The sequence below is a fragment of the Bos javanicus genome, chromosome 21, assembly GCF_032452875.1.
Source record: "Bos javanicus breed banteng chromosome 21, ARS-OSU_banteng_1.0, whole genome shotgun sequence".
Classification (NCBI taxonomy): Eukaryota; Metazoa; Chordata; class Mammalia; order Artiodactyla; family Bovidae; genus Bos; species Bos javanicus.
In genome coordinates this window covers 54,192,043-54,212,397 of record NC_083888.1, presented here as the reverse complement: position 1 = coordinate 54,212,397, position 20,355 = coordinate 54,192,043, and the positions used below count along the sequence as shown (strand labels likewise).

The following is a 20,355-nucleotide window of genomic DNA, read 5'->3' as shown; positions in this document are numbered from 1 at the left end:
AATACTTTTCTAATTTGTTACCAATAACAGAATCTATTTTCTAGGAACTGATGTTATAAATTAGTGACTCCCAGGTTGGTCTGTAAAATGTTTACACAAGATACACTAGTTAAATACTATTTTTAAAAGAAACTGTGTTGTTTGGTTCCCTGGTGGTTTCTAAACTATGCTGCACATTAGAATCACCTAGAGAGTTTTCAAAAACTTTGATGTCCAGGTCGCATTCTGTATCAATTAAATCAAAATGTCCTGGCATAGGAGCCAGCATGGGTAACTTATAGACTTAAAGGAGGGATCAATTACACAGGTATTTCAGAAAGAATACAGTATTTATTCTTGCCACAATGACCTTTTAAGGAGTTAAAAGATGATTAGTCTTAATTGGTAATTGTAAAACTTCTAAATCTAAAATGCATTTGCCATCAGTCCATCACTTTTTTATCATCTAAAAATCTGTAAATCGTATTTATGACAGAGTCATAGAATACCTGTACTGGGGCTGTGTTCAGCTACCTGAGAGTTCTTATTCTTCGCTGAAGAAAGTCTTGTTGGACAAGGTTTTGATCCAAAAGTTGGAAATATGTCTGACCTACAATGAAACAAGATAATTTCAATAAATATTGAAGATCCAAAACTATTAACATTCTTATATAAAATATTCTCTATACTTTAATTAACTTACTAGACTTAGATAATAAGGCAGCAAAAAGTATGAAAAAATAAGGCTAAGGATATTTCTTATTGGTATTTCTAGTTCACCTTTTGAACTTCCAACCTTTTCAACCTATCAGTTCAGTTCAGTTCATTCAGTTCAGATGAGTTGCATCTGACTCTTTGCAATCCCATGGGCTGCAGCATACCAGGCTTCCCTGTCCATCACCACTCCCAGAGCTTGCTCAAACTCATGCCCATAGAGTTGGTGATGCCATCCAACCATCTCATCCTCTGTCATCCCCTTCTCCTCCTGCCTTCAATTTTTCCCAGCATCAAAGTCTTTTCCAAGGAGTCAGCTCTTCACATCAGGTGGCCAAAGTATTAGAGTTTCAGCTTCAGCATCAGTCCTTCCAATCAATATTCACGATTGATTTCCTTTAGGATTGACTGGTTGGATCTCCCCGCAGTCCAAGGGACTCTCAAGAGTCTTCTCCAACATCACAGTTCAAAAACATCAATTCTTTGGCATTCAGCTTTATTTATTGTCCAACTCTCACATCCATACATGACTACTGGAAAAATCATAGCTTTGACTATATGGACCTTTGTTGGCAAAGTAATGTCTCTGCTTTTTAATATGCTGTTTAGGTTTGTCCTAGCTTTTCTTCCAAGGAGCAAGCATATTTTCAACATATGGTCAATCTTTAATTATTCATGAGAGGATTACCAAAGGAAATTAAGACTGCACTTTGTGCTGTATAATCTTTCTTTTCATTGAGTTATGCAAGCCCCTTCGCCACAAGGCTGTGATCCATGAAGGGGATATGCAGAATACATCATTCAAAATGCTGGGCTGGATGAATCACAATCTGGAATCAACACTGCAGGAAGAAATATCAACAACCTCAGATATGCCGTAGACAATATCATTCTAACGGCAGAAAGTGAAAAGGAATTAGAGAGCCTCTTGAGGAGAGTGTAAAAGCTGCCCTGAAACTCAACATTACAAAAACTAAGATGGCATCTAGTCCCATCACTTTAAGGCAAATAGAAGGGCAAAAAGTAGACATAGTTGACAATTTTTATTTTGTTGGGCTCCAAATTCACTGTGGAAGGTGACTGCAGCCATAAAATTAAAAGACACTTGCTCCTTGGAAGGAAAGCTATGACAAGCCTAGACAGCGTATTAAAAAGCAGAGATATCACTTTGATGACAAAGATTGATGTAGTCAAACGTAGTTTTTCCAGGAGTCATGTATGCATGTGAGAGCTGGACCATCAAACTTTGAATTGTGCTGAAGACTGTTGAGAATACCCCTGGATTGCAAGGAGAACAAACCAGCCAATACTAAAGGAAATCAACCCTTGAATATTCACTGGAAGGCCTACTGCTGAAGCTGAAGTTCCAATACTTCGGCTACCTGACAAGACAAGCTGATTCACTGGAAAAGACCCTGATGCTGGGAAAGACTGAAGGTAAAATGAGAAGGGGGAGACAGAGAATGAGAAGGTTAGATAGCATCACCAACTCAGTGGACATGAATTTGAGCAAACTCAGAGAGACAGTGGAGGACAGAGGAGCCTGGTTTGCATGGGGTCGCAAAGAGTTGGACATGACTTGGTGACTGAACAACAACAAATCTTTGTGTGTGTGTGTTGGCGGCAGTGGGTGGGGGGGAAACCTGATCCAAACCTGATCATTCCAGAACTAAGCCAAATGATTCCAGTTATCTAATATATTATCTACCTTCATATATAATATAAAAATAGGGACTTTATAATAAATAAGAGATCAGCAACAAGTGAATTTAGCAAATGCGTGCTTTCTTCCTTGACTATTTTTTGCTATTCTTTGACTTTAAAAAGGCCTATAGGTCTTATTTCACAAAGAAATCAAACTGAAGAATACTAAGTCTGTAGATAAGGGAACTGTTTAAAATCAATAAGAGCTAGTACGCCAATAAGTTAGTAATGGATATTATAAAGAAGAGATTTTACAAAGAAGTACAATTTTTGTAGGTGGGCAGGCATATTTCTTAATTGGCCTACTGAGAAATCAATGCTAAAAATTTTAAGAATAATTACTCTAGATTAGATGACTGTCAATTTACATTGATTACACTGTCAACTTACATTATACTGGGTGTATTGGACTTGGATGAAAGAAAGTATTTCATTCTGTAGAAAAGTGTTTCTCAATAATTTTTCCTTCCCAATCTACATTAAGGATGAAAGCCCTGTAGTCAGTAGTAGTGACTTTCTTTGGCAATGATTCTTAAGGCAGGATGTAAGCAGGTTGAGAATTACTGCTCTTAAACTGATAAAATTAAATGTGGAAATAGTAAATTCATTAAAGATAATTCAGTCCATAACTGAGGGTATACTGAATTCCTTTTACATAGAGTTCAATATCTGAAGAGATAACCCAATGAGACAACATCAGGAATAGTAAATTCTAAATGTTGTAATATAAAAATGAACTTTCCTTCCCAATTGTGTTCCAGATTAGAGAACCTTGAAACTGTAAGAGTATGTAATATAAAATTTCACATCTTTGGAAGATAAAGGAAAAACTTTAGGTCTAAAAGATAAATGTATATATTTTAAATGTCTGGTAACTTCACCAGTCCACACAGCCATTCCAAATTCATTCTGTAAATCTATTACATTATTCTACCCAGGTAATTACAACAAAGGAATTTCCAGTAAGAAAAAATTTCCAAATACAAAATAAGCTGCTACTGAAGTTAAAAAATATGGGGAAGAAAATCTGGGATGAGACAAACCTTTCACAATGGACATAAAAATTTGGTTTAATTCTATGTACTGCTGAAATAAAATACCCTTTCACATTTATGTTCAGAGAACACCATCTTTCCTTTAAATATGTAATCTCTACCTACATTATTAGAGGTTCTAGTTTACTTACGTGAAAATAATTTAAATTTAATTTTAAATATCTACTTCTAATGTCAATAGCTATATATAAACATGGGCTTTCCAGGTGGCAACAGTGGTAAAGAACCCGCGTGCCAATGTAGGAGATGTAATAAATGCAGGTTGGATCCCTAGGTAGGGAAGATGCCCTGGAGGAGGGCATGGCAACCCACTCCAGTATTCTTGCTTTGAGAATCCCATGGACAGAGGAGCCTGGTGGGCATAGGGTCGCAAAGAGTCGGACACAACTGAAGCAACCTAGCAAACATATATATACATGGTATAGGATAAAATCAAAGGAAAATGAAATTAAATAGACCAACAACAAATGTTAAAAAGGATGTAAAACAACTGAAACTGTCACACATTGCTGATGGGAGTGTAAAACTGCAGCAGCATCTTAGAAAACTGTTTAGCAGTTATTTGAAAAGTTAGATGTCCATGTACCCAAGACCTAACAATGTTACTCTTAGGTTATTGTCTAAAGTAAAGAGGAATACACCTGAAACTAACACAACACTGCAAATCAACTATAGTCCAATATAAAGTAAAATTAAAAAAATAAATAACTAAAATGAAATAAAGAGGGAAAGGATTCCCCAAAATCCTAGAATAGGGTCACAGACATTTTCAAAAATCAAGGTAGGATCACTCTTTTAAGATTGAGAGATTATTGAGGTAATCTGGAAAAGTTTGTCAAAGTGCTATGCTGTCGGCGTAGAATGATCAGGACTCTAATTCTAGCACTACTGTAGTAAGGAAATTCCCAAGAGGGCCACAAAAGCTATGGCATGGAGTCCTAAATTCCCACAAGGTAATGGAATAACAAAATAAGAAGTATTTGGGTAATGGCTGGGTGGAGTTTATCCACATCAGAGGAAATGAGTGCTGAGTTTTAAACAAAAGCAGTAATATCAGCTATTAGTCGATTGCCGAAGAGTTAATGATACAGAAAAGAGCTAAAGGACAAACAGTATTAGGATAAATCTTAGATAGGCAGAATAACAAGTGCAACTTTGAGACTAGGCTTTATATTAATTTAGTTGGGGTTGTGTTCTATCTCTCCTCCCACACCCCAAAACTAAGGCTAAGCAAGGTAATATCTGTAAACTTTCCTGTTGTCTTTTAATTGTACTTCAATGTTTTAAAAACTAGTAATTAAATAATTTCAAAGTTTTAAAAAAAATATATTAGAGCTTCAGATTAAAAATTATAGATTAAAATTCATTTAACACATCAAAAAATAAAATACATTATTCTCTTCCCCTGGGGAGTTGTCGACAGAGAAGAAGTCAAGGATTCTTGGCTGTAAACTCCACTTTCACTGTAGGAACTGATATTTGGAGAGGAAGATCGAGATGGGGAATCCACAGTCAAGTCAAGCTTCATGGCGGAATCTGGGCTTTCAAGATCAGAAGTACTGCCACTCAGTTTTGCTCTTTTCTTAGCTGCGCTATTACGAAGGGACCTAAGAGAGCTCTGCATCTAAGGAAAAAGAAAAAAAACTTTACAAAATAATTATATAAATAAAAGTTATCCTTAGATTTAAAACTCTAATAACTAAACCGAGCTAGCCACTCTTCAATCTAACACTAAAAAGACGGATGTTAACATATCTGTATATAGTATAAATACAGACCTTAGTACTCAGGTATTTATAAACAATCTCCTAGGCTAAAAGTTCCTTAAGAGGAAGGACCGCAAGATATTATTCATCATGTTATTTTCAGCACTGGGTATAATGACTAGTACACTGTAAAAATTCAGTTCATAAAGTGAATGATTGAATCAGATGGTAGACAGCCCAGCTGAAGTCACCTTAGAGAGTCACCTAAGTGTGCGGATGTGGGTGTAGTTCTTTAGCATTTAGGTCAACAGTGTGCTGTGTAGTTCTATTAAATAGAACTATTTAATAGTTCTATGAGAAGGTTAGCGAAAAAGTAAGCAGCTTTCTAAATTTGAAGCTTACATCAACCTTGCCAGTGTTCCGAGAATAATAGATCAGTGTAACTTCTGAAGAAAAGTATTTACAAAAATGCAGAGTAGAAACCTGCATTCAGTTCAGTTCAGTTCAGTTGCTCAGTCATGTCCGACTCTTTGCGACCCCACGAATCCCAGCATGCCAGATCTCCCTGTCCATCACCAACTCCTGGAGTTCACTCAAACTCATGTCCATTGAGTCAGTGATGCCATCCAGCCATCTTATCCTCTGTCGTCCCCTTCTCCTCCTGCCCCCAATCCCTCCCAGCATCAGGATCTTTTCCAATGAGTCAACTCTTCGCATGAGGTGGCCAAAGTATTGGAGTTTCAGCTTTAGCATCAGTCCTTCCAATGAACATCCAGGACTGATCTCCTTTAGAATGGACCGGTTGGATCTCCTTGCAGTCCAAGGGACTCTCAAGAGTCTTCTCCAACACCACAGTTCAAAAGCATCAATTCTTCGGCACTCAGCTTTCTTCACAGTCCAACTCTCACATCCATACATGACCACTAAAAAAATCATAGCCTTGACTAGACAGACCTCTGTTGGCAAAGTAATGTCTCTGCTTTTGAATATGCTATCTAGGTTGGTCATAACTTTCCTTCCAAGGAGTAAGCATCTTTTAATTTCATGGCTGCAATCACAATCTGCAATGATTTTGGAGCCCCCCAAAATAAAGTCTGACACTGTTTCCACTGTTTCTCCATCTATTTGCCATGAAGTGATGGGACTCGATGCCATGATCTTAGTTTTCTGAATGTTGAGCTTTAAGCCAATTTTTTCACTCTCCTCTTTCACTTTCATCAAGAGGCTTTTTAGTTCCTCTTCACTTTTTGCCGTAAGGGTGGTATCATCTGCATATCTTAGGTTACTGATATTTCTCCTGGCAATCTTGATTCCAGCTTATGCTTCTTCCAGCCCATATCCAAGGTAAGAGAAATCTTCATAACATAGATATTAAATTTGGGAACAGAACCTTGAACAAATTAAGGAACTCAGAAATATACATAAATTATATTTTGCTTACATTTTGATTAAGTATGGCCACTTCCCTAGTAAGTCCTTGGAAGGTTGAATATTTAAAAATAGTAATATCTGTTTTGGAGAAGGTGATGGCACCCCACTGCAGTACTCTTGCCTGGAAAATCCCATGGATGGAGGAGCCTGGTGGGCTGTAGTCCATGGGGTCTCGAAGAGTTGGACACGACTGAGCAACTTCACTTTCACTTTTCACTTTCATGCACTGGAGAAGGAAATGGCAACCCACTCCAGTGTTCTTGCCTGGAGAATCCCAGGGACGGGGAGCCTAGTGGGCTGCCGTCTATGGGGTCACACAGAGTCGGATACAACTGAAGCGACTTAGCAGCAGCAGCAGCAGCAGATCTGTTTATATGTACTAATTATAAAAAAGAAATTACCTCTTCAATTACCCACTAAAAGGATTATTTTTAAGTTATCATAAAAAGTAATACAAAGATATGTAGGATCAGATGAAATTTATGAGCTAGGAAAGTGTCTTTTTAAAACCATCACAATATTGTCATTATTCTCCAGTTAAAATAAATTAATTAAAAAAAAGTACCTCTTCTATAAGGTTCTTTTCTATAAATAAATTCCATTTCTAGTACCATTGGAATATAATGGGAAAAACAAAAACAAAAAGAGAAAAACAAGGAAAAACTTAATAAGCAGTTAGAAGCTGGAATGAGCAGTTCATTAAGAACCAGTTTTGGTTCTTTAGAAGTCAGTTTTATACAGGCTTAATGTTAGCTTTTTAAATAAATATGCATTAATTTTTTTTTTTGAGTCAACTATTAGTACTGATGCCTCAGATCTTAAAGATGGGCTAAACTAAGACCATAATAAGGCCATCAAATATCATCATTGGCTGTTTTAGTTTACATATTTAATGTAAAACACTTTTAAGCCTGATAACAGACAAACTGAAATGATAATAAGGAAGCATCTGTGGAAACAGTGCTCTGAATCCAAAGTAATATAGCAGCCACATTCCTTCTGTGGCATAATTAATATGCATAGTTATCATGCTGGCAATACATTTTTATAGTACAAATGGAGTTATCTAGGATTCAAAGATGAATATAAAATATGATCTCAATTCCATAACCTGTATGTATGCACAAGGGATATGCTCAAGAATGTTTACTGCAGCATTGTTTACAACAGCAAAAGATGAGGAATAAGCCAAAATCAATTATATGAATGTTGTGTGTGCTAAATTTCTCTATTATAGTTTCACGTGTATGCGTGCTTAAGTCACTTCAGATGTGTATGACTCTTTGTGACCCTATGGACCGTAGCCCAGCAGGCTCCTCTGTCCATGGGATTCTCCAGGCAAAAATACTGGAATGGGTTGCTGTGCCCTATTCCAGGGGATCTTTCTGACCCAGGGATCGAACCTGCGTCTCTTATGTCTCCTGCATTGACAGGTGGGTTCTTTACCACTAGTGGCACCTGGGAAGCTCATACATTATATATACTATACATTACAATATACAGAGATACTATATATTATATATATTGTAATATATATTATATACATTGTAACGTATAGGAATACACTATAAATAAATGCATCAAATATTACTATATTAACATAAAAAGTACATACATACATAAAACACTAATTAATGGTAATAGTGGTTGTCTCTGGTGAAGAGGAAAGAGAAACTGGATTGGGGAAGGAACTACGTTATGTCTCATTATTTTTCATTTAGGAAAAATATGACAAATTGTTCATTTTGGGGGGGCTTAGTGCATAGCTGTATTGCCGTATTATTTGTATTTTTTATTTTAAAAGGAATAATATATATACAGAAGAAATATTGGAAGGAAAGACATTAGTGTGTTAATGATAAACTATTCAGGGTAGTGTAATTTAGTGTGATAAATTTTCTTCCTAATACTTCACTATAGTTTCCATGTTTTCTACTGCAAACACATAAAATATTTTTATAAGACAAGATGTTATGGGATTCAAAGTACTTGATTTTTCCTTAAATGAAAACTATTATATTATAAACAACTACAAGCATTTAGAAATTATTTAAAGCATTTGGTTCTCACCTCTTCTTGATCCAAATCTTTATCCCTGATATTTAATTCTGAAAGATCAACTGTAAGATTATCTTTTTCACTCTTCCAAATGTCATCAGGCTCTTTCTTTTTGGGTCCCACTGTGCTTAGACCAGCTTTATCAGGCAGAAGGCTGAGTCCCCGTGGTATGGGAGGTACAGGTCTGGTCCCATTTAAGCCTCGTCGGGAAGACGGTGATCTCACCAAAGCAGGAGTAAGTTGAATTTGAGGAGGTTTCTCTTGAGAATTTTCTCCTGCATGGAAAAGACACATAACTGCTTTTCTTTTTTCAACTTCAAATTGGAAAACAAGTTAGCATTAAATCACAAATGTTTAGGATTAGTTGCTTTTAAATTAAAAAGCACACTATATTAGAAATACAGATTGCTACTTGAGATTAAAAAAAAAAAAATTGTTCCCTAACAAATATAACAAAAATGGACCAACCAGAATCCTTTCATATGAAATACAAATATTATATACCAAGTGAATTTTTTTTTTGGCCATGCTGCTCAGCTTGTAGGATCTTAGGTCCCCAAACAGGGATTAAATACAGGCTCTCAGCAGTGAAAGCTCACAGTTCTAATCACAGGACTGCCAGGGAACTTCCTGAGATGTCTATCTTCATACGTATCACCATGATTAATATTTGTATAGTAAAGTCCACAATAACCTAGGAACGTTAATGATCTGGCTTGATTGAATGACTACTATGTGCAAAGCAGTAATGCTGGGCACTAAGGAGAACAAGTTAAACAATATTTCAGCTTTCAATACAGTATTTGATTTTGGAGGAAAGACAAATACAGAAAAAAATTAACAGAAGAAAATGAAGGCTCAATGCTAAAAGAAAGTAATAAAATCAGCTGACTATGCAATAAACTGATGTTACAGTTATAAACTGGAAGATTCATGCTGTGGGGTAGTTTAAAGGTGAAATATTTGACCATAGGGGCTGGGGTTAGGGAAGCATTTGGGACATGGGACTCACCTTTCACAGACTTTCTGAAACTGAATCTGTCTTGAATAAACATACATGCTAATATTATGATTTTGGCGTGGGCTGTTGTTAAGGATATTTTAGTTGATAACGAACAGTAGTGTGTGTGTGCTCAGTCGCTCAGTCATGTTTGACACTTTGTAACACCATGGACTCTAGCCTGTCAGGCTCCTCTGTCCATGGAATTTTCTAGGTAAGAATACTGGAGTGGGTTGCCGTTTCCTACTCCAGGAGTAGGAACACGCAGCTCTTGTGTCTCCTGCATTGACAGGCAGTCTTTACCACCGAGCCACCTGGGAAGCCCAATAAGCAGCAGAAAACCCATCAAAATAATTTTGATGGTAACATTCAATAAATGTTGATACTAGACACTGAGGTAAAGATATGAACAATATTTTATGTTTGTAAAGCTAAAAGTTGTTAGTAGGCTCTCAGACTGTTCACATTCATGTCCATTATAAAGCACTATTATTTAGTTCTACAAAAGGATTCTGAAGTGGCAATACAAGAAAAAAAAAAAAGAAACGACAATTTAAACTGAATTTTATATTATACATTTGATCTACTGAACATTCCATTAATATTTTGCTAAATATTTACTAATTCAGAGAAATAAAATGCAATTTACTTTTAAAGATCTGACAACCCTAACTTCAAATAATTATTCAAACATAAAAATATTTGAACAAAGTATTAATTTTTACCATCATATATACCTGTAGGATCAGATGATTTTTGGCTGACAAGCTTTTTCTGTGGACTTGGCTTTGGAAGCCCTTCAAAGCTTTTAAGAGGCCAGGAACTTGAGAAATTAACGGAATTATCTTGAGACTTCTTTGGAGACACAGTAAGAGACGTGTGCTTTGGACTAGTTCGAGGTGACGAGAGAGGATAGGATGGAAGAAGAACAGCTCCTGAACTTGAATTTGGACCAGAGTATGACGAACGCTCTGTTTGACTACCAAATGTCTGCTGTGTCTTACTACCAAAACATAGGCTAGCACAAACTGTAATAAGACAAAAGAGAATATTATTTATTTATACACATCTTCTAAGAGTTTTAAGTTTTTTTGCTTTTCACATTCAGGTTTTTAATCCTATCTGGCATCCATACTTTTGCAGGTAAAAACCTAATTTAACTTTCTTCTATAGAGATAGTGTAATTCTCCCAGTGCCACTTTTTGAGCCATCCACTCTTTCCCTTTCATCTATAAATCTCCCATATGTATATTTGAGTCTATTCTTAGGTGCTTCTTATGGGTTCCATTAATCTTTTTTTCTGTTTCTACAGTAGTACCACAATGCTTTATTTATCCTCACACTGGTAAGTCTCCTTCTATTTTTTTTTCCAGTTTTGTAAGATGGCTGACACACATTATACACCATGATGGTTTGATATACATATAGTAGTTGTTTAGTCTTTAAGTCATCTCCGAATCTCAACCCATGGGCTGCAGTGTGCCAGGCTTTTCTGTCCTTCACAGTCTCTTGGGAGTTTGCTCAAACTCATATCCATTGAGTCGATGATGCCATCCAACCATGTCATCCTCTGTCACTCCCTTCTCCTCCTGCCCTCAATCTTTCCCAGCATCAGGACGTTTTCCAATGAATCAGCTCTTTCCATTAAGTGGCCAAAGTATTGAAGCTTCAGCTTCAGCATATATAGAGAGTGAAATGCATATGAATAGTGAAATGATTAACAGGATAGGTTCAGCTAACATCTTCTGACATAGATAAAATAAAAAGAAAAGAAAAAAGGGAAAAGAACTTTCTCCTTGTGATGAGAACTCTTAGAATTTATTCTTCTAACAACTTTTCTCTATGCCACACAGCAGTGTTAACTACAGTCATCATCCTGTCTCCTTCCATTTTGATCCTCTTTAGAATTATCTAGGTCATCCTTGGTCCTGTGTTCTTTCACATGAATTTTGGGGTTAGCTTGCCATGCTCCATTAAAGATCCTGTTGAGATTTTGACAGAAATGAAATTGAGTTTCCTTGTTTAAAAATATAGGATCACAAAAAAAATGCACGATCTCTTTTAATTTATTCAGGCCTTCTTTTATGTCTCTCAAAAAAGTATTTTAGTTTTCATAATGAATGTCTTTTCTTAGGCCTCCATATACTTACAAATTTTGTTGATACTGTAATTTCTTTCTTAAAAATCATTTTCTGAATATTCCTGGTATCTGGGAACTTTACTCACCTTTCCATTTGGCTTTTATATCTAGCAACCTTGCTAAATCATTTATTATTTTAATAGTTTTCTGTATATCCTTCTGAATTTTTTATATAGATAATCCAAAAATGGTAATAATGATGAAAAATACGATGGCAATGACGAGAACTAATCTTTATTGAGCTAATATTCATGTGTCAGGGGGTGTTCCAAGTATTTTCTATGTATTAACTAATTTAATCTTCACAACAATTCTGTGGGGTAGGTACCATCCCTATTTTATGGATTTAAAAAAAAAGGACAGAGTTAGGAATACTAAGGAAATACTAAGGAAATTATTGAACTCAGGCTCCCTGGTTCCAATCCTTTGCTCTAAGCCACTATATTACACCATGTTTTATCTGCTTAGAAAGCTACACCTTCCAAGACTGAACCAGGAGAAAAACAGAAAATATGAACAGACCAATTACTGGTAATGAAATAGAATCAGTAATTTTAAAACTCCTAACAAACAAAAGTTCAGGACCAGATGACTTTCACAAGTGAATTTTACCGATTACCTATCCTTCTCAAACTATTCAAAAAAAATTACAGAGGAAGGAACACTTCCATATTCATTGTATGAGGACCACAGCACTCTGATATCATATCCAGAGTGCTGGATCACACAAAAAAGAAAACTGCAGGCTAATATCACTGATGAACATAGATGTAAAAATCCTCAACAAAACACTAGCAAACCAAGTCCAACAATACATTAAAAGGTTCCTACTCCATGATCAAGTGCATGTATGCCAGAGATGCAAGAATTTTTCAGTATCTATCAATCAATGTGATATATACCACATTAATAAATTGAAGAATAAAAATCATATGATCATATCAACAGATGCAGAAAAAGCTCTTAATAAAACTCAACATCCACGTATAATAAAACCTCTCCAGAAAGTGGTCACGGGGGAAACATACCTGAACCTAATGAAGGCCACATATAATAAACACATAGCTAACCCCATACTCAGTGGTGAAAAGCTGAAAACATTTCTCTAAGATTAGGAACAAGACATAGATACATACTCTCACCACTTTTATTCAACATAGTATTTGAAGTCTTAGCCACAGCAATCAGAGAAGGAAAAGAAATAAAAAGAATCCAAACTGGAATGGGAGAAGTAAAACTGTCGCTGTTTGCAGATGACATGATACTACATATAGAAAATCCTAGAGACACTACCAGAAAACTACTAGTAATCATCAATGAATTCAGTAAAGTTGCAGGATACAAAATATACAGAAATCTGTTGTAATTCTATACAATAACAACAAACTATCAGGGAATTCCCTGGCAGTTCAGTGGTTAGGACTCTGTGCTTTCAATGTCAAGGGTCTGGGTTCAATCCCCAGTTGGGGAACTAAGATTACACAAGTCGTGTGGCACGGTCAAAAATAAAACAAAACTATCAGAAAGAGAAAAAAAAAAGGCAACAATCTCATTTACTATCGCATCAAAGACAAAAAAATATCTAGAAATAAACTTACCTAAGGAGGCAAAAGACCCATACTTGTTACATGATCAGACAATGATGAAAGAAATTAAAGATGACACAAATAGATGGAAAGATATACTGTGTTCTTAGATCGGAAGAATTAAGATTGTTAAAATGACCACACTACCCAAGGTAATCTACAGATTCAGGGCAATCCCTATCAACAGACCAATGGCATTTTTCACAGAACCACAACAAAAAATTTTTAATTTGTATGGAAACACAGAAGACCCCAAATAACCAAATCAATCTTGAGAGAGAAGAACAGAGCTGGGGGAATCGTAGTGCTAAGAAAACTGGACAGTTACATGTAAAAGAATGAGATTAGAACATTTCTCTAACACCATATACAAAATATAAACTCAAAATGGATGAAAGACCTAAATGTAAGACCATGTACTATAAAATTCCTAATAGAAAACATAGACAAAATACACTTTGACATAAATCGAAGCTGTATTTTTTTTAATCTATCTCCTAAAAAATAGGAAATAAAAGCAAAAATAAACAAATGAGACTCCAAGCTTTTGTACAGAAAAGTAAACCACCAACAGAATGAAAAACTGTGCTGTATGCTAAGTCACTTCAGTCATGTCCAACTCTTTGCGACTCTATGGACTGTAGCCCTCCAGGCTCTTCTGTCCACAGGGTTCTCCAGGCAAGCATACTGGAGTGGGTGAACGTTTCCTCCTCCAGGGGATCTACCTGACCCAGGGATTGAACCCTCACATCCTGCACCTCCTGCCTTAGCAGGTGCACTCTCTACCACTGAGCCTCCTCGGAAGCCTCTGCTAACATCAAGGAAATGCACATCAAAACCACAAGGAAATGTAACCCCACACCTGTCAGAATGGCTATCATCAAAAAGTACACAAATAACAAATGTTGGCAGGGATGTGAAGAAAAAGGTACCCTCAGACAATGTTGGTGGGAACGTAAATTGGTGCAGCCACTGAGGAAAACAGTACAGAGGTCTCTCAAAAAACTACAAACAGCACCATAATATGACCCAGCAATTCCATTCCTGGGTATATATTGGGGAAAAAAAAAAAAACACAACACTAATTCAAAACGATACATGCACCCCAGTGTCCATTGCAGTGTAATTCACAATAGCCAAGATATGGAAGCAACCTAAGTGTCCCTCAACAGATGAATTGTTAAAGAAGATGTAGTGTATATTAACAGTGGAATACTACTCAGCCATAAAACAAAATAAAAGTTTGGCATTTGGCGCAACATGGATGAACTTGGAGGCTATATTATGCTAACTGAAGTAAGTGAGACAGAAAAATAAATACTATTTGATATTACCCCCTTCGTGGACCGCAGCCTTGTTGTGGCAAAGGGGCTTGCGTAACTCAATGAAGCTATGAGGTGTGCTGTGCAAAACCACCCAAGACAGAATGGTCATAGTGAAGAGTTCTGACAAAACGTGGTCCACTGGAGGAAAGAATGGCAACCCACTCCAGTATTCTTGCTGCAAGAACCCCGTGAACAGTATGAAAAGGCAAAAAGATACGACACTGGAAGATGAGCCCTCTAGGTTGGAAGGTATCCAATACGCTACTGAGAAAGAACAAATGGCAATTACTAATAGCTCCAGAAGAATGAAGCAGATGGGCTGAAGCAGAAATGACAGAGACATCACTTTGCTGACAAAGGTCCATACAGTCAAAAGTACAGTCATGTACAGATGTGACAGCTGGACTATCAAGAAGGCTGAGCACCAAAGAACTGAGGCTTTCAAATTTTGGTGCTGGAGAAGACTCTTGAGAGTCCCTTTGACTGCAAGGAGATCAAACTAGTTAATCCTAAAGGAAATCAACTCTAAATATTCATTGGAAGGACTGTTGCTGAAGCTGAAGCTCCAATACTTTGGCCACCTGATGTGCAGAGCCAACTCACTGGAAGAGACTCTGATGCTGGGAAAGACTGAAGGCAGGAGGAGAAGGGGCAGCAGAGGATGAGATGGTTGGAAGCATCACTGACTCAATGGACATGAATCTGAGCAAACTCCGTGAGATAGTGAAGGACAGGGGAGCCTGGCATGCTGCAGTCCATGAGGCTGCAAAGAGTCAGACACTCAGCGACTGAAAAGCAACAATATGTATCACATATATCAATCTAAAAAATACAACAAACTAGTGAAGATAGTAAAAAAAAAAAAAAAAAATCAGACTCACAGATATAGAGAACAAACTAATGATTACAAGTAGGGAGAGGGGTGGGGGGAGGGGCAATATAGGGTTAGGGGAATAAGAGATAAGATATAAAATAAGAGATAAGATATAAAACTATTACATATAAATAAGCTACAAGGATATATTTTACAACACAAAGAATATGGCCAATATTTTATAATAACTATAAATGGGCTATAACTTTAAAAATTGTGAATCACTACATTGTACACTTGTAACTTAAATAATACTGTAAATCAACTACACTTCAACTTTAAAAAAGGCAATCTGTAATTTTTTTAGAGGTTCCCTCAAATTTTCTGTTTTTGAAGAGTTTCCAAGGCAACAGACCTAGCTTATTATATAACAAATAAAACATTTTTCTGAAGACATAAATGACTATGTATGCATTAGTCACTCAGTCTTGTCCAATCTTTGTGACCCCATGAACTGTAGTCCCTAGGCTCCTCTGTCTATGGAATTCTCTAGGCAAGAATACTGAAGTGGGTTGCCATTTCCTTCTCCAGGGGATCTTTTCCATCCTGGGATCGAACTTGGGTCTCCTGCATTGCAGGCAGATTCTTTACCATCTGAGCCACAAGAGAAGCCATGTATGTACGGCTTATATCATTTGACTATGTACGCCATATACCATTTCCTTTTAATTCATATCTAACATGCTTAGGACCTCTACCTCTACCTAAACCTTATAGGAGACTTAAATGGTCACAAATTTACATATACAACCTACTAGTAAGTTAAATCTTGACTTTAGAAAAACATAATATTCCTTTAGTAGCTGCTCTAATAAGTATTCTGAGAGGTGAGAGTCCCTTGGACTGCAAGGAGATCCAACCAGTCCATTCTGAAGGAGATCAGCCCTGGGATTTCTTTGGAAGGAATGATGCTAAAGCTGAAACTCCAGTACTTTGGCCACCTCGTGTGAAGAGTTGACTCATTGGAAAAGACTCTGATGCTGGGAGGGATTGAGGGCAGGAGGAGAAGGGGACGACAGAGGATGAGATGGCTGGATGGCATCACTGACTCGATGGACGTGAGTCTGAGTGAACTCCGGGAGTTGGTGATGGACAGGGAGGCCTAACGTGCTGCAATTCATGGGGTCGCAAAGAGTCGGACACGACTGAGCGACTGAACTGAACCGAACCAAAACCAAAGACACCCTGAAGACCTGATTAAACACTGACAGTGGAGGCCGTCTACAGAGGTAACGCAAGCATGGAGGGGTATCTGGAAACAGAAGAGATGAAGCAACACAGAAAAAGCCTCTCTATTTCTAGTAATCAGCAGTCTCAAAGGTATCTTGTCCAGATGTGGGGAAAAAAATCTCTATCATTAAGAAAGATAAACTAAACAATAGAGATAAATTATCTTAGTGTGAATAACACCATAAAGAAAAACACTACTACACTTTATGTAGTCATGTGGCCCTTTGGAGTGGGTGGAACAAAGGACGGTTAAAGTGGAAATGCTATATTAACTCCATCTTCTTTACTAATTTCAAATAAGCATTGTTTTTTCATCAATAAATAAAGATAGACGTACATTTCAATCACTCAGAAAATTTTAGTAAAGGATATACAAAATATCTCCAAAATTTCTGATTTTATCCTACTTCTAAGTAGTAACTGTCATAGCTATTAACTAGCATAGAAATGGAAGACATGCCTTCAAATCCAAAATTCATATGTCTGACAGCCAGCCTCAAACTCTCCATCTTGTTCTATCTTATGAATATGTAAGATACTTAAAATGATAGCTGGTTAAGCAGTCATGGGTCCTAATAGGAGACATAATAAATTCTAAATAGTCTTAAAATTGAAAACTGTTATGGACGCATATACATGGAATTTAGAAAAATGGTAACGATAACCCTGTATGCGAGACAGCAAAAGAGACACAGATGTATATAGAAGTCTTTTGCACTCTGTGGGAGAAGGCGAGGGTAGGATGATCTGAGAGAATAGCATTGAAACATGTATATTATCATATGTGAAACAGATCGCCAGTCCAGGTTTGATGCCTGAAACAGGGTGCTCAGGGCTGGTGCACTGGGAGGACCCTGAGGGATGGGATGGGATAGGGAGGGAGGTGGGGGGGTTCACGAAAGGGAACACATGTACACCCATGGCTGATTCATGTCAATGTATGGCAAAAACCACTACAATACTGTAAAGTAATTACCCTTCAATTAAATAAATTAAAAAAAAAACAACGTTATGGAAAATAACTGTCTTCTGCTATCATAGTACTCCTTATGGGATAATTTTATTTTCAATTACTTGGTATGAAAATGTTCATCTCTACGATGAGTTTCTAAAGTCTCTAATTAGTCATATTTATATCAAGAGTACTAAACCTAACATTTCAGTTTAACAGTTATGAAAAATTTGGTTAAAATTATTATTAAAAATAAAACATCCCTTTCTGTAGTAAGTATAATTATACAAAATAACGTATTAGATTTGGAAACCCCACAAAATATTTGTAAACCATTTGTATTCAAATAAAGCTAGAATTTAAACCTTTATCTTGATGACTGTTAGTTGTCCCCAGGTATTGTAAGTCAGAATCCACACTGCCAGTTTTACCACATATCTGTGAAAATCCAAGTTGTCCACATTTCCCAGAGAGATTTGTCTGATGAGTCCCACTAGTGCCTTTGGAAGGAGAAGAAAGACATAAAATCAAAAGTTTACTTCATGAACATAACTAATTTCACAAATGTTGTGTCCTTTGTGTGGGAATAAATACAAGAGTATATGTACATTAAGCCAGGCGGCAAGAAAGATTTGCCTGCAGTCAGATTTGCTGTTGGCAGATCTGATTAGTGACAGGGGTTAAAGGACAGAAGACGGACTGGTCAGGCATAGAGAAAAGAAAAATATGTTGAAAAATATATACAAAGGCAGTTTCTTCCTATATGTTCCCGTCTCTCACCATGGAAGGTTTCTCTGGACCTCGATTTCCTTCTTCCAGGATTTGTAGTAAATTTACACTCTACTCAAAAAGGTCTACTGCGGGACTCGTTTTCCTTCTTTCCTAACATGTAACACACATTCGGAGAAGGCAATGGCACCCCACTCCAGTACTCCTGCCTGGAAAATCCCACGGACAGAGGAGCCTGGTAGGCTGCAGTCCATGGGGTCGCTAAGAGTCGGACATGACTGAGCGACTTCACTTTCACTTTTCACTTTCATGCATTGGAGAAGGAAACGGCAACCCACTCCAGTGTTCTTGCCTGGAGAATCCCAGGGACAGGGGAGCCTGGTGGGCTGCCGTCCATGGGGCCGCACAGAGTCAGACATAACTAAAGCAACTTAGCAGCAGCAGCAGCAGCAACACACATTCACGTACTTTCTAAGCTTACCCAGGTATATTTTCCAGATCCCTTCCCTCCCACCTGCAACTCGTTAAGGTTATTTCTGGGCAGGGGAATAAGTCTGAAGGAAAAAAGGTGATATTGACCTCTCTGATGTTTAGTTCATTCTCTATAAAATTCCTTGTATGTAGTTCTAAAATTCTGATTTTTATAATTCTATGATTTCAAGCCCCTTTATCCAGCATGAACTGGATGTCTGCTAAGTTAATTCTTAACTCTATACTCTGGTTAAGTGAGAGTTGGACTATAAAGAAAGTTGAGCACCGAACAATTGATGCTTTTGAACTGCGGTGTTGGAAAAGACTCTCGAGAGTCCCTTGAACTGCAAGAATACCAAACCAGTCAATCCTAAAGGAAATCAGTCCTGAATATTCATTGGAAGGACTGATGCTGAAGCTGAAACTTTGGCTACCTGATCTGAAGAACTGACTCATTGGAAAAGACCCTGATGCTGGGAAAGATTTAAGGCAGGAGGAGAAGTGGATGGCAGAGGATGAGATGGTTGGATGGCATCACCGATTCGATGGACATGAGTTTGAGCAAGCTCTGGGAGTTGGTGATGGACAGGGAAGCCTGGTGTGCTGCAGTTCATGCGGTCACAAAGAGTTGGACATGACTGAACGACTGAACTGAATTAAATACTCTGGTTATACTTTCTCTGTAAATCTTGCCTCACTACCAGCCACAAATCCTTCTCTTCTCTAAAATTCAGCTCAAGTTCAACCTCTTTCTTGGAGTTATAAACTACTTCAATACCTATGATCTCTTCCTTTCTTGAATTGTTATAGTACTTATAATTTATATCATTCAACCTAACATTAAGTTACATGCTGTCTTATTCTCTCTTTAAAATCTGTACAGTTAGGTAAGAAATTCTAGATGATACAAAAAAACACAGGCTTTATAAAAATCCCAAGCAATGCTTCAAACTTAACTGGATATATTCTTGCATTTCTTTTTCTCTATCAAATAAACATTCAACTACACAATCATTGTAAGACCTCATTTTTATATGAAAATATTATGGAATTTTATTGCATAAAGATTTACAAATTCTCCTAGGGTAACAATGTTTTCTAAATATTGTCTCATAGCCAATAAATTTCAATAACTGGTATCACTTGGATCTTAAGTAAAAGACAAACTTAAATCTTTATCTCATACTCCACTTTCCACTGCTAAATGATTTCCTTTTGTCAACACATTACCATTTTTCTAATTACCTGGGTGCTAAGTCTAGAAATCTTTTTCTATTCCCCTTTTTTCTATTTTATGTCATCATCATATTTTTCTGATTATTCATTTCTATTCAATCTGTAAACAACCTTGTCACCCTAGGTGCTTTGTTCTTTAACGAAACAAGTCTCCATTAGCTCCCT

The 20,355-nt window shown here is 36.9% G+C and overlaps 1 protein-coding gene across 7 annotated transcripts in view; it reads right to left on the bottom strand.

Moving 5' to 3' along the window:
• The window catches only part of TOGARAM1 (TOG array regulator of axonemal microtubules 1), a 78,439-nt gene that overhangs the window by 42,152 nt on the left and 15,932 nt on the right, over positions 1–20,355 (bottom strand). For 5 of the 7 annotated variants that reach the window (XM_061395013.1, XM_061395015.1, XM_061395008.1 and 2 more), the window contains exons 3-7: positions 18,120–18,254; positions 10,385–10,675; positions 8,660–8,922; positions 4,844–5,076; positions 489–589 (exon numbers count right to left, since the gene is read on the bottom strand). In XM_061395013.1, coding sequence (XP_061250997.1) covers positions 489–589; positions 4,844–5,076; positions 8,660–8,922; positions 10,385–10,675; positions 18,120–18,254 — 1,023 coding nt within the window. The remainder of the gene's footprint in view (positions 1–488; positions 590–4,843; positions 5,077–8,659; positions 8,923–10,384; positions 10,676–18,119; positions 18,255–20,355) is intronic. The other 2 variants (XM_061395014.1, XM_061395010.1) reach the window with 2 other exon arrangements.